The sequence below is a fragment of the Cydia splendana genome, chromosome Z (genome assembly GCF_910591565.1).
Source record: "Cydia splendana chromosome Z, ilCydSple1.2, whole genome shotgun sequence".
NCBI classification, from domain to species: Eukaryota; Metazoa; Arthropoda; class Insecta; order Lepidoptera; family Tortricidae; genus Cydia; species Cydia splendana.
The window spans coordinates 48,765,369-48,780,505 of record NC_085987.1 but is presented as its reverse complement, the minus strand read 5'-3'; the positions used below and the strand labels follow the sequence as shown (position 1 = coordinate 48,780,505).

Sequence of the window (15,137 nt, the reverse complement as noted above, 5' to 3'; positions counted from 1 at the left end):
AAAGCTAGTATTATTATTAGCACAAGAAGAGATTAATATCTAATACTCTTTACTTTGAATCTGCTGCATAATATCTTGCACAAAATTACGAAATAGTCGTAACAGTTTGTAATGTTTGTGTACGCTTCCTTATGGATGGTTTTTTTGTATGCCAGCGGCAAAAGTAGCTATAAAAGGTTGTTGTAACCATAAGTTTGGTATTTCATATAGAGATATTAAAAAGTTAATTTTACTACATTTCAAATACATCCAAAATAAAGGGTTAAAAACATTTGATTTCAGCTACATTTGCTCTTCTGCATATCCGTTCATTACAAAAGTAATATCGAATAGCCGGTTGCATTTCATGATCACAATATTTTATATAACATACATACTTAATATATTATTTACTGTTAGCTCAAGCTTATCATGACGTCATGATCGCAAGCAAGCAAGGAATATATTACACAAGCGAGTCTCTTATCATGACGTCATGATCGCAAGCAAGCAAGGAATATATTACACAAGCGAGTCTCTTATCATGACGTCATGATCGCAAGCAAGCAAGGAATATATTACACAAGCGAGTCTGTAGAATTGACGCCTAAATCTCGTACATGCGTCCTTGTTGGTGTATGTAGGTATTTAAAAGCCCATCAACGTGCCCACTAGCGCCACTGCTAAACCATGTGTGACCATGTCACTATAATTGTCAAATTGATTAGATTCAATAATAGTAGTAGTAGTAGTAGTAGTAGTAGTAAACTCTTTATTGTACAAAAAGACATATTAAAAATAACATACAATTAGTAAGAAGTACAAAGGCGAACTTTTCCCTTTGAGGGATCTCTTCCAGTTAACCTTTGAGTAGATGAGAGGAGAAAGTGAAAAGAGGGTGACAAATGCAGCAAAATGTACAACAAGGTACCAGAAAGATAAAGGATATAAATACATACAAAATTTATAGGATAAACATACATATATTACACAAAAAGGAATGGGGAAAATACACTAAAAATTGGAAAGAATTAGAACGATATAGCAACTATACAATAGAAATATAGACAAATTAATCAGTCAGATCATCAGATAACCATAGTTTCTTTAACCTCTCCTTGAACGACGCAACCGATTGTGCCTGCCTGAGCGAAACAGGCAGCTCATTCCACAGCTTCACTGGACGCACTGCGAAGGACTTGTTGTATCCTCGAGATTTGTGAGGAGGGATGGCAAGTGATAAATTCGCGCTCGAACGCAGACGGTGGCCACTGCCTTCAGCCAGAAATTGAAATTTTTGAGAGAGGTATAAAGGAGAAGAAGGTGTAAAAAGAACATTAAAGAGAAGAGAAAGAGTGTGAAGATCTCTACGGCGGCGGATTGGAAGCCAATTGAGTTTTTGACGGTAGTAAGACACATGATCGTACTTCCGTAGGCCGAAAATGAATCTTATACAGACATTCTGTAAGCGCTCTAACTTGTTCAGGAGTTCTTCTGTCATGTCCAGATTCACAGCGTCGCCGTAGTCGAGTAAAGGCAGTAACAGGGACCGAGCCAGCATGGCTTTGGTATCAAGTGGAAGAAAGTTCTGAAGGCGCCTTAAAGAATGGAGAGATCCAAACAGCTTTTTGCTCAATTCAGTGACATGAGGCGCCCAGGAAAGTGTCTGATCCATGGTGACCCCTAGATTTTTAACAGTGGGTGAGAAAGGAATTGGTTAAAGGAATAATTTATGTAATACTATATCATTATAATAATTAAGTCACAAAGAATTGCTTTTATATTATAATATATTTTGATATAATTTACTTGTAATTAAAAATATGCAAACGATAAATATTGTTTATTCCAATTTCAAAAAACCGGATTTGTTCAGAATCATAAATAATATATCTCCAATTTTCCTTTCTAGCGTAATACTTAAAAAAATATGTCTCCGGTCTAATTTCCGCGACCCATACAAAATGAAAACATCGTGGCAATGGGGTTGGCCGGTCGAAGTATCTACCAGATGGCGTCAGCATAGCTTGCCCTGTCAATCCCTAGAATTGTATCATTTTTTTTATGAAATTTTATACCCTGGATACTTACCGTATGTCCTTTAAGCCAAATCTCATAGAAAAACGGGCAAGCTATGATGGCGCCATCTATGCAAACCTTTGACAGTTGCCAACCCCATTAGACGCAACCGCAGACACGTTCTCAGAGAATGACCCTCAAACAGTTAAGTAAACAAATCTTACCTTAGACAGCAGTATGAAGAAGGCGAGTCCAAAGGCGATGATCAGTATGGAGAAGACCATAAGCACCTTGAGCAGCGTCTGCAAGATCTCCAGGAACATGACCACGTAGATGCCGACCGTGTCGAACCGCTGCAGCAGCAGCAGCAGCTCGAACCAGGACAGGAACACGGTGATCGACGCCGCCGAGAACTTCAAACATATTACACTATTTGATCGGTAGGCTCAACAGTTGGATGTAACCAATAGTCGTCAATGTAACTAGAATCGTATTACGAGTTCGCGCGCCGTCTAAATCAGCCCTATCACAGAGTTCCTATGGTACCATAATATTCACATGTACAAATGTAAAAAGACGTACAAAGTGCTACGAGGGTAAGTACCCTTATGCTTGTAATGTACATGATTAACATGTTACTTACTAATAGCCCCCGTTTGGCCTATTTTGACAGAATGGTAACTACGAAACCCTACACTGAGTATGGCCTGATATGCTCTTGGCCGATTATTCTACAGACAAATTGCTTTGCCAGAATACACATAGGTACGCACCTGTATCTCAGTGTAAACCCCAAGCACCGTCGGTAGAACCATGATCGTGGAACATATGTACAGCACCCATGACACCAGGTTAGACGGGTCGACCATGTAGTGCCATTTCTGCTCTTTCATCTTATACGCGCCTAGTACCAGGCAGAGGGCGTTGTGAATCAAAATGGCTACCGTACTCGTGTACATGGTTACTAGCACCTCGAAATCTGGGGAGAAGTACATTTTAGAGCACATAGATATCAATGTAAGTAAACTTCGGGTATCTGAATTATAAATAGGTCTATTAGGACTGAAGTTACGTAGTTATTTGCTATGCGGGCTATGTGTCCATTTATTCATATATTACTATAAGTATACAATTTACACAGCATTACAATTCGCACCAAAGCACTGGCAAATTTAAACATGCAAATATTAAAAATAGTAAAGCAATTAATAATAACTTAGTCATGAAAATAATACAATAAAAAATAATACAATTTTATGTCAAACGATACGGTAAACAATAACAAATACACTATCATTCATCCATCATCTGATTTCACCGTATGTCAAACATTCACGACACATATTCACCCATCTGCTAGCAAACACATCGCAGTCAGGAGCTGAGAGCCTATCGCAAACCACGTTCGACGTATTGCCTCCCTGTCACACTTTTACGTGCGAATTTACAAATGCGACAGGGAGCCAACACGTCGAGTGTAGTTCGCGGTAGGCTCTCTGATGTCAAGAACGTGGTAATCGTCCTGAGGGCTCGGAGAACTGGGGGGTAACAGTTAACAGCTAAAAGACTAGCACTGCACTACACTGGTGTTCAGTTCAGATAGTTATTGACCATCTCGCCTGCTAAACTACATGGACATCTGTAACACCAGAGGGTCGGCCTTTAAGATCGACCGGTCCGGAAATACTGCGGACGACAAGTTCATTCACAGCTTAGCTGTGCGAGGCTGGAAGTTGCTGGAGAAACGCACAGTCCAGGACTGCCAACCATCTAAGTGATGAAGATGATGTTGTCGCCTAGAGAGATGGCGGAAAAAAGGCGCCAGGGGGCAGAGATTAATCCGAACACTTCCTTAGAGCACTCCCCGTTATACACATGAGATGGAAAGAAATTAAAAGCAACTTAGACATATTATTATACAATCAATGATTTAAAATAAATACTGCACTTACTTGCATGAAAATCTCCTCTGTTCCTGCAGTACACCTCCGTGCTATTCTGTCCTGTGTCATTACCGGTCTTATTTGAGCTCTTCGTCTCACACTTAGCATCATCAAAGCTGGAGTCTGTATTGATCATTAGCAAGTACGAATACACCGTCACAAACGTTAGGAATATACTGTAGAACAATAAGTTGGCTAGATGGAAGTATTTCCCGTAGGAGTGCCACTTCATTTGAAGATATTTCTGGCTAAGGGGGTGCGCGAGGAGTTCTACTCGTCCGTGGGCTACCATCGCCTGAAATGTCATAATTTAGTAAGTCAACTGTGAAGTACGTCAGGAGGCACCTCATGATGTACCTCGAGAGCCTCGGGAAGCATTGCCTTTATATACAAAGAGTGAAGACATATGTTTTATGGCTCATTTTGTAATGTAAGGACAATTAGTCTTATTTTGTTCATATTTTTTTAAAGTAAAGGCACTTATCCCTTGATTACCCACCCGACATTGTTTGGTTGTATGTAAAACATAGTGAGTTGTATTTTACAAGTGCTTAAAATAGTATGTGTGTGTTTCATACAAGTCATATAAGTGTGAGTATTTGTAACATGTAATCCCACAACCCGTGCTTATAGCTTTGACATGAGGTTTGCCATGAACTGAGGGGGGGTAGGGGGGAATAATGTGATACTTATAGGTGATTATGTTAGGTACATTTCGATGAGGTTAGGTTAGTAAAAAATAATTTTCTATACAGCAATGGCGGTCGCAAGATGCGATTATTGTGGTTCCTAGACACATCATAGAGAGCTTATTATATGTGTGTAGATAATAAGGCCATAATAAAGCAGTGTGTGTACAGTATATACATAATAATTATGATTGGATCCAGGTTAAATGATAGGTATCAGGTCAAAGTAACGCAAAGGAAAACCAAAACCACTACATGATATTATATTTCCCAGTTCATGGCATTAGTGACATACACGCACATGAATATTGAATAGTGGCAACACTAAAATACATTTCATATCTCGACATTTTTACTAAAATAACTGACGAGAATACTAAACCAAGAACGACCAATGGATTTCTTGTCGTCGTGACGCGAAATATTGACCTTGAATGACGTCACAATCGTTTTGCATCTCTTCTGCAGAGTGAATCCCATGAAAGCTAATAAGAGCCCGTTCTGACTCGTTGTGACGTTCCACGGGTAAAGGTACCTTATGGCGGTCGGCACTTACGTCGCGTAGCACCGCATTAGTAGTGGAGCGTCTTTAATAATAGCCTAAGCGCCAACCGCCATAAGGTACCTTTACCAGTGGAACGTCATATTTAAATTCATGGCTAGATGTGTTATTAAACAAAAATATATAATTATTTTATAAACCTAAAAAAATTAAATAAAGGAATAACACTGTATTACGACTAACGCCATCAGTTAGAAAAATAATGAATTAACATTCGGGCTAATGTTAATTATTTATTTTTCTAACAGATGACGTTAGTAGTAAAAGAAAATTGGACATTCTTACACAAATTGACTAAGCCCCACAGTAAGCTCAAGAAGGCTTGTGTTGTGGGTACTCAGACAACGATACCTATGTGGTATTTTCAATTTCAATATTGTCGATAGCGCTTACGCCATCAACAACGATGAATACAAAAGTGGGTTAAAATTTTGGATTCTGACCCACCTCGCTTCGCTCGGTTTGATTCCCAATTTAGCATATTAAAGTTTCTTTTCTGTGAATACTGGAACATTCAATCTTGCTGTATATATTCACTGCGGAGGTCAATTTACTCGCATGTTCTGTGACGCTGATAAACTGATTGTTTATCAGCGTCACAGAACTTAAATCGGGTATTTTCAGTTTGAAAAACAGTTTTAGTGTTACTTTTGCTTCGAACTGCTAAAATTATAGCAACAAACGCACATGCTGTTTTGGCCATCTAACTCATCTTGATGAGCACTTAGGAGAGTAGTACCCAAGATAGAGCTGATGCTGAACCCTGGCAGTACCTAGTGGAGCTCGAGTATAATACAACATAAGCACACGCTGTTTTGGTCATCGGATTCGTCTTGATGAGTACTTAGGAGAGTAGTACCCAAGATAGAGCTGATGCTGAACCCTGGCTGTACCTAGTGGAACTCAGGTTTGTTGCAACATAGGCACACGCTGTTTTGGTTATCCGACTCGTCTTGATGAGAACTTAGGAGAGTAGTACCCAAGATAGAGCTGATGCTGAACCCTGGTTGTACCTAGTGGAACTCAGGTTTGGTGCAACATAGGCACACGCTGTTTTGGTCAACCGACACGTTTTAATGAGCATTTGGAAGAGCAGTACCCAAGATAGAGTTGATGCTGAACCCTGGCTGTACCTAGTGGAACCCAGGTTTGGTGCAACATAGACACACGCTGTTTTGGACATCCGATTCGTCATGATGATCACTTGGTAGAGCATTACCCAAGATACATAGCTAATGCTGAACCCTGGTAGTACCTATTGGAACTCAGGTTTGGTGCAACATAGGCAAACGCTGTTTTGGTCATCCGACGCTGATGAACTGATTGTGTTAGCAAACTTAAATCGGGTATTTTCAGTTTGAGAAACAGTTTGTGTTACTTTTGCTTGGAACTGCTAAAATTATAGCAACAAAGGCATATGCTGTTTTGGTCATCCGACTCATCTTGTTGAGCACTTGGGAGAGACCCAAGATAGATCTGTAGCTGAACACTGGCAGTATTTAGTGGAACTCAGGTTTGTTGCAACATAGGCACACGCTGTTTTGGTCACGTCCAGGGTTTGCAATCCGGGTCAGAAATGCATGAATGTATCCGGATCCGGATCCGCGGATATTTCCATACATTTCGGATCCGTCGTGCAAACCCTCACGTCTCGTCGCGTCAAACACTTGTCAAGAAAAATTTCATATCTTGCAGAAAATGGGCCGCTGCCGATCAAGACTCGAGTGACGATGACGGCGATGTGGCTACCACTTCTCAATTTGACTACGGATTTGTGGTGTAATAATTTTCTTGTACTTTGAAAATTACTATACACGGTGTGGCCTGTAACACGAGCAAATAATTAAAACATAGATTGTACTCCTCAAACGGTGACACTTTTGTTGTACAACTTTTAAAAATTATGAAGTTATTAGACTCCCTATTTTTCATACAAAATAAATATGATTTTCAATGGACGCCATCGCCACGCCATATCATTGTGATTGACGTTGCTTGTCACGCCTTAAACATAACAAAATTCGCAATACATTGCGTCTTAGAATAAACTTTAAAGTGTATTAAAAATCAAACCACAAGTACACAAAAAGTCGCTGAACAAATGTTGGTCAGTATGAGGAGTACAGCCTACAGTTTAATTTTTTGCTCATGTTACAGGCCACACCCTGTATATCCTGCTCATTAATCGAAAAATTAAATATGCATACTTATGCGCCACGGCGACAATTATTCAAACTTCGATACGCGTGTGGAAATTTTGCAATTTGTTTGTTCACAGGCATTATGTCCAGGATACTTGTGTTAATCTAAGAATAAAATATGTAATTATCATTCAACGTTGTAGTTTTATTTTGTAACCTTTTCCTTATCCCGACTTTCTCGTCGCTCAACGACAATATATTTTAGAATTCCGTAGATTCATTTCCAATGTGCTCCATAGTCGTATGAGGCACGAAATCTGTGAATTTTTTACACTTGTTATGCTGACACAATACCCCAAGTTTTTTTTATCTTATCTCCACTACAAGGGGGTGCTCAAACACTTTGAAATTGTTCAATGTTGTATGAAAAAAATCAAGTTATTATTTAAGTAGTACTTTCACATTATTTGAAAGTGTGATTTAAAACTTATTAAGTAAAAAAAAAACATTTTTATATCTATTTTTTATGATTTTTTAGGAGAAATTAAAAAAACCTTAATTTTGAAAAAAATAGTAATAAAAATGTTTTTCTACTTCAAAACTTATAAATCACATGTGCAAATAGTGCGAAACCAGATACTTAAATAAAATTTTTATTTTTTGGAATGCATACAACATTGAAAAATTTCATAGTGGTTGAGCACCCCCTTGTAGTTGAGATAAAATTACGAAACTTGGTGTATTTTATTAGCATAATAAGTGTAACAAAATATGGGGGTGCCCCGATGTGCCAGTGGAATGAAACTGCCATATGAAACTACTCTTGCCGGACACCGATTTGCCTGCAACTGGGACATCCGATTAAAATCCGGGCCCGACATCCGACAAGGGAACACGGGCTCTTACTCTACAGCCACTTTCAAGAGAATCACTTTACAGATAGAAACTGCAATTCTAACGTGACGTCATTGAATATGTATTTCGCGCCTCAAAACGAGTCGATATGACGAGACAAAGCAGACCATCTTATCATGTTTTTCCAATGGTTTTTAATGTCTATAACTATAGTCGACTCGGAATAATAATTAGCTATTGCTTAAATAAATAAGCTTGTTTCTCCATGAAATGAGTAAACTTATTTCTTTGTGGTTATAGGTATCAATTATCATACTTACTAATTGCGATGGAATTTCAGTGCAGCGTTGCAGCAAAACGCATTGCTGTAAGAAATGTCAAATATCTAGGATCGCATTTAATTCACATTTCCTGCAGTATTGCAGACTGCAAGACTTTATTTGTTATCCGATTACGTGTCAATAAATGACACATTACCTACACATGATGTATTTTAGTGTCCCACGATCCCACGGCCAAAGCTCCAAGGTGAAGCATCAGACTCACGTTGACCACTGACAACGGTTCAGGTCTATACTTGGGATCGTTCAGCGCGACCCTCAGCGCCTCCATCTCCTCCTTTGAGTGTTGGTAGTTGCCAAAAGAATACTTAATCTGTGACAAGAATATACTATTAATAAAGCTTACTCTACTTACGTTCAACGCGGGGAGCGGTACGGCCTGTGATTTGGGGACGGCGTCCTGTTTCTTCGTTTCGTCGTCCGTTAGGACAGGACAAAGGGCTTCGAAGTTGTATTTGATCTAAAGTGGAAAAGCCGCTTAGTGATTGCATTGGTTCAAGCGTTAGCGTTCGATATAATGCAATTATACTTATAGTTGAAAAGCCTGAATTACCTTTCCAAATTTTAAAACAGCGCTGGATCCAGGTTTTGAAATTACTTACCTATTGGTGCAATAAAGAATATTTATTTTGACTTAGGTACTTCTTTCTTAATCTATTTGTTAAAAAAATGGTACTTTACGTAGCTGTCAAGCATCCGCAAAGTTCGGTTTCGCAAACTAGAATTTTGACTTCAATAGAGACGTATTTTTAATCACTACCCTATTTATTATATCTCAATCCGAGGTCCCCTTTTTTCGGTTTAAGCCAGGCTGAAACCCCCGGACCCCTCACAGCGTTACCTGTTATTGTACTTACGTAGAAGCTCTTAGAGTCCTTCTTACAATTAGCCTTGGTGATGCACTTGTCCTGCACGGCCTCGAACACGCGGGGCATGTACGCGATCAGGGCGAGAGTGACGCACGGGTGCCGGTCGGACCTTAGCGCCATTACTTCGTGGGCCCTGGATCAAAACGTGCACGGTTACACTCACAAGAACTGTGCACGCCATCGGGTACACGCCAAAACAAATACACATCCTAAATACGCTAAAGGCCAGTTCAATTAAATTGTGTCATCAAAAAAGATGTCATCGCGCGTGCATTTCGCTCTCGGAGTAAATATCTATGGAGTAGAGACGCGCACTAATTTCTATCTGAAAAATTCTGTCGTTTTTGGCGCGGGGGACGAGGTAACGCACACAAATAATGTTAACACTATTGCATTTTTAGCATGCGTCGCTACACACGCACACGACAAAATTATCAAACACTAGCAAAAACTATATTCACACAAGTACAAGAACAAACACAGACAACCCTGTCCGTGAACGAGATGACGTCAGTTCTAAGTAAACCTAGATAGTGCGAGGGACGCGCCGATAATATTGTCGATAAAATTGACAATGACTTTTAATTTCTGATTTTATCAATTATAATAATAATACAATATCAAGTCTTTGTACCAGCATTTTACTAACTTTGAATATTTGTATTGTTTAGATGTTATTTCTAATAGTTTGTCAATTTGTTTAGGGCGAATCTTGCAAGCTGATATAGAATGATTTTTTATTATGAGTTCATTAGTTAATATTTTACATGTTGGTTTACTTCTGAAAGCAATGCAATATACTATCGAGCATGCAGATCTGATGACAGAGATGGAACGCGGCCATAGGATGTCATTTAAGGGATATTGAGTAGGGGATAATTAGTATATATATCGGCGGTAGATCGTAAAATCGGGCATATCGAGATATTCCTAGGCATATCATGAAACGCCGCCATTTAATAATCTGCCTTTTGCATTTTTTGCCACGGCTAGTGCTGCATTCTATGTGGCATTTGGAGCAGAATGCGTAGGTACTAGGTAGGTACTAAAATCATACGCTACCCAAACACGTACTATAAGTAGGCTGTCAAGCCATTTCAATGGTTATCATTTGCTAGGAAAATTAGGACATCCTACTTATTCGATATGCCTAAATGTTGAGGTTTGAACGGTATGGCTGGTGGTCACTAGTCAGATCATGACATGCCGGCGTTTCATGATCTGCTTAGGAATATCACACCTTGAAGTTAGCACGATATGGCTGGTGGTCACTAGGCAGATCATCATCTGCCTAGGAATATCACTCCTTGAGGTTTGTACGATATGGCTGGTGTTCGCTAGGCATCATGACCATCTGTATATTATTCATTATGTGTATATCGATTTTACCGATATTGGTTTTTATGGTCTCCCATCACTAATATTGGTACGGTGATACCAGAGTAATAAATTAAAAGTGCCTATTTATGGAAAGTGACAGCCGCAAATACCTTAAATTAATAAAATATTTGACATGTTAAATAAAAATATATAGCTGGTCAAGCAAATCTTGTCAGTAAAAAAGGCGCGAAATTCAAATTTTCTATGGGACGATATCCCTTCCCGCCTACATTTTTCAAATTTGCCGCCTTTTTCTACTGACAAGATCTGCTTGACCAGCTATATGTAGAAACTAAAGGAAAAAATAATTAAAAAAAAAAGAGTCTATCGGTAATTTTACGTTATTTAGGGGTTGTGCACAAATCACGCGAGATGTTTTCGACTACTTTTTGATCCCCCGTCCCCCTTTTCTTTATTCTTATAGATCTATTTATTTGATTAAATAGATTAGGTTGATATGAGCTTAGTTTCACGTGTTATATAAAAATAATGTGTTACATAAATTATATGTGACGTCCCACGGGTAAAGGTACCTTATGGGGGTTGGCGCTTACGCTATTATTAACGCCGCTCCAATATTATTGCGGCGCCATGCGACGTAAGCGCCGGCCGCCATAAGGTACCTTTTTCCATGGAACGTCACATATAACAAAAAGCAACGCAAATAGGGCATATTACTGCAATGTTCTGCCGCCAGAGTGTAGCACTAAGCTAGCTAGTAAATTTTCTCTTTTCTCTTTATCGCTCAAATATGCAATAGTGATAGAGAGGTTAGGTAACGAAATTTAAATTTTCTTGTTCCGCGGCGGACCCCCAGATTGTGATGGATTGTGGTAGTCGCGCCCCCTACGCAGAGTTTCGCATAATATTTCCTATTAGAAATTCTACTCGTACCTAATTAATATTTAGAAAGTCTTCTTTAGAATTACCCTAAATTAGATCTAATATCATATCACTGGTATCACTGTCAGATTGACAATGTTTTTTAGTTATTTGCAAAGTTAATGCACTATTTGATAATATTTAGATGTAATAGTACTTACATATGATAAGAAACGTGTTCTTTTTGTAGACTAGACGTTTCCGATCTCATTTTGCACGAGAAAACGCTGCAATTCGGCATTTTCGGCTCCTATCATTCCGCTAAGACTGACGTTTGCTGAATGGCGTATGACGTGTGGCAACTAGTTTTATATAACCTCCTTGACCGGCGGCCGCGATCTTTTTGCAGAGGGGAACGCCTGTTAATGGCCGCTCCATATATATTTACTCCGAGATTTCGCTGGTACTTGTCGAGGCGAGGCGAGCGAGACGCCCGGGCATTAATAAACAACTTCGAAAACATGTATACCTCTGTTCGTGAGTGACCATAGCCAACGCGGCTTCAGGGAACTTGTAATAGATGGCGTAGTCGATGGCGCTCATGTCCATGTTGTTGTAGCTGAGGCGGCAGCCCATCGACAGCAACAATGCAATGGAGTTGGGCTTGTTCTCCATCGTGGCCAGGTGGAGGGGCGTGTTCTAAAACAACGAAAGAAACGTTCTCGGATTATTGACAAACCGGACATGTGCGCGATACAGCCTGGTGACAGACGGACGGACGGACGGACAGCGGAGTCTTAGTAATATGGTCCCGTTTTTACCCTTTGGGTACGGAACCCTAAAAACCACCTCGGCCGAAATGAGTGCCTTCCATCCCTAGGTTAACAAACCTAGGGATGGAAGGCACTCATTTCTGCTAGATTGTTATCTACTATTGTAGTACCTACTAACACTTTATGGATTTCCTGATTCGAAATAAATAAATTATTGATTGATACATTAAAGGAAATATTGCCCTGAAAAAAATATGATCTATCCAGCACACAATAAAGTGATTTTATTAAGATTAACAACAATTAGCGTGATTGCTATTACAATATCAACTAAAGTACATTCGTTCGTACGTAACGTAAACTTTACTGCTTGGTTCGATAGGCTCATATTTAAAGTATTAAACGTGAATGCTATTTCAATTGTAATAAACGATTTTTTTCTCAGTGATGAATAGTTCTAGGTAGGTATTTTGTTAAAAATCGTATTTGTTTACTACTTATAACTACGTAAACGAATTATAATTTGATGTCCAGAGAATCCCTTAACGTTTTATCTTATCACGTCTTTATCCACTTGGTCCAGCAAATGCGAATGTACTCAGCAGCTCGATGGCCGCTAAGTCGAGCGGGTTTCTGTTTTGAAGTTAATAGACACTCCACACTATCTCCTGAGCGTCGGCGTCCAGTCAACTGATCGCCACTTTGGCGCAACTGCACAGCGAAACCATTTTCCATAGCCCTGACTAGACACCGATGCTCAAAAGACGCTAGTGTGGGATCTCTCTAGAGTGTGCGTAGTGCTTACTCCATCTTTATCCACCTGGTCCAGCAAATGCGAGTGCACAGAGCGCAGCAGCTCGATGGTCTGCGTGTAACCGCTCATGGCCGCCAAGTGGAGAGGGTTCCTGCCGTTGTGATCCCTGTTTTGACAATTATAACATTAGCACTAATAATAGGATATTGGTCAGATTCATTCAGATTACGACTGAGGCATTGCTGAAGTAGCGTAATTGGTGTAGCTTGTAGTAGCGGAAAACGGGTTACTTTTAATGTCATTGAGAAATTATTAATTACATGCATGAATATTTTAGCAGATGTCAATTGATTCAAGTTCCCGTAAGATTTTAATGTTTCTAATAAACTTGCTACAGGTACAGATGTAGTTCATAATTATTTTCCTTCGGTTGGTTCACGGAACCGCACGAACGTGTCTTGCTATTTCAGTCTGTCTCGGTACAAAACGTACTGACGTTGATTCAAGTAGCGTGACCAGACATACATAGAGCTAGACCAAAGAGACTTTGCAGCGCAATAATTTGACTCTAATACCTTTACAAAACTATTTTAAATATTGCGGGTTTCTCATTTTAGTATAATTTTTGCGTTGTTGAACGTGTTTATTGAACAAACATTATAAAATATTTTTTAATCCGTTAGGCCGCGATCCCACTATGTCGGGACGATAGGATAGTCGTGAGTTGTGGCCTGTACATTTAAATGGAGATGTCACATACAGAACGGTGATCGTCCTGTCGTGGCTTGTATATTTACTTACTGACGACTAAATATCTGTCGTTACGGCATACCTAGTGGGAACGCGGCCTTACTGGTTGCTGTAGAGATTAAGTTCAATTCCTCGACGCATTTTATCAATTTAAAATTGTAAATGATATCGGCCGTGTCCCAATGCTGCAACATTGCAGCTGTAATAGCACGCAGTCGTAATCGAAATGTAATCTTTAAAAGACGTCTTTTGTAAAACACGTTGACGCCCCGTGTATTTATGCAAAATTGTATTTAAACTTTTAAAGGTTGCGAGACGCTGTGTTTAGTCATACCTTGCATTATATATTTAGGTAACAATGAGCAATGCTTGCTCTGGAATCAACTACAAAAACATTTCGGCTAAGGAACCCTAAAAAGTTTCATAAATTTCGCCAGATCAGTCAATGTTTTATACATAGTTATTAGACAGCCCTCGGTCTTAAGATTGATTCCAATGTTAAAGTTGTTCAGTAAGACCTGACGCAGTTTGGCAAAACTCTGACAAACCACTCGGTATTCATATTAATATTCATATTCTTTATTTGTATTGATCATACATTGTCACAGATGCGTAATTTACATTATTATTATACAATAGGTATGTCAGAAATATATACAATTAAAAGTAAACATTCGAAAAATAATAATAATTAAATTGACAATAAAATAGTTATACCCCGTTCCAATACGTTGGGAATAATAATAATGGCTTTCCATTTAATATTCGTTAGCCTTCTAGGAATTCCTTGACCGAATAAAACGCCTTTTGGATCAGGAAACACTTGAGTTTTTTTATAAAAATGAGATCTGAAGCAACATCCTTTATATCGGTCGGTAACCTGTTATAGATTCGTCGACCTATAATTCGGAAGAAGTTACCTGTTTTTGCAAGTCTGTTCCTAGGTATTACTAGTACCTGCGTTCGTCTTGACGACTCACGCGTAGTAGAGGTGGAAAAGTGTTTCCTGCTCCGCCGGATTAGTTTTCCCACCTCGAATATAAAGAGCGAGGGAACCGTTAGGATGCGTAATTTAATAAAAAGTTCTCTTGCCGGTTCGTCGGGCGGTACTCGGCACATAGACCGGACGACTTTTTTTTGGATTATAAAAGGGCGATCACGGTCTGCAGCTAAACCCCAAAGATCGATTCCATAGGAAAGATGGGAGTGGAAATAAGCGTAGTAGGCGGCTAGCAGATTATTTTGGGACAAGGAGCCTTT

At 39.3% G+C, this 15,137-nt stretch overlaps 1 protein-coding gene across 1 annotated transcript in view; it reads right to left on the bottom strand.

Moving 5' to 3' along the window:
- LOC134804146 (transient receptor potential cation channel subfamily A member 1) overlaps positions 1-15,137 on the bottom strand; it is a 52,788-nt gene that overhangs the window by 6,263 nt on the left and 31,388 nt on the right. The window contains exons 11-17 of the mRNA XM_063777091.1: positions 13,179-13,293; positions 12,130-12,299; positions 9,387-9,531; positions 8,735-8,989; positions 3,951-4,236; positions 2,772-2,977; positions 2,223-2,411 (exon numbers count right to left, since the gene is read on the bottom strand). Coding sequence (XP_063633161.1) covers positions 2,223-2,411; positions 2,772-2,977; positions 3,951-4,236; positions 8,735-8,989; positions 9,387-9,531; positions 12,130-12,299; positions 13,179-13,293 — 1,366 coding nt within the window. The remainder of the gene's footprint in view (positions 1-2,222; positions 2,412-2,771; positions 2,978-3,950; positions 4,237-8,734; positions 8,990-9,386; positions 9,532-12,129; positions 12,300-13,178; positions 13,294-15,137) is intronic.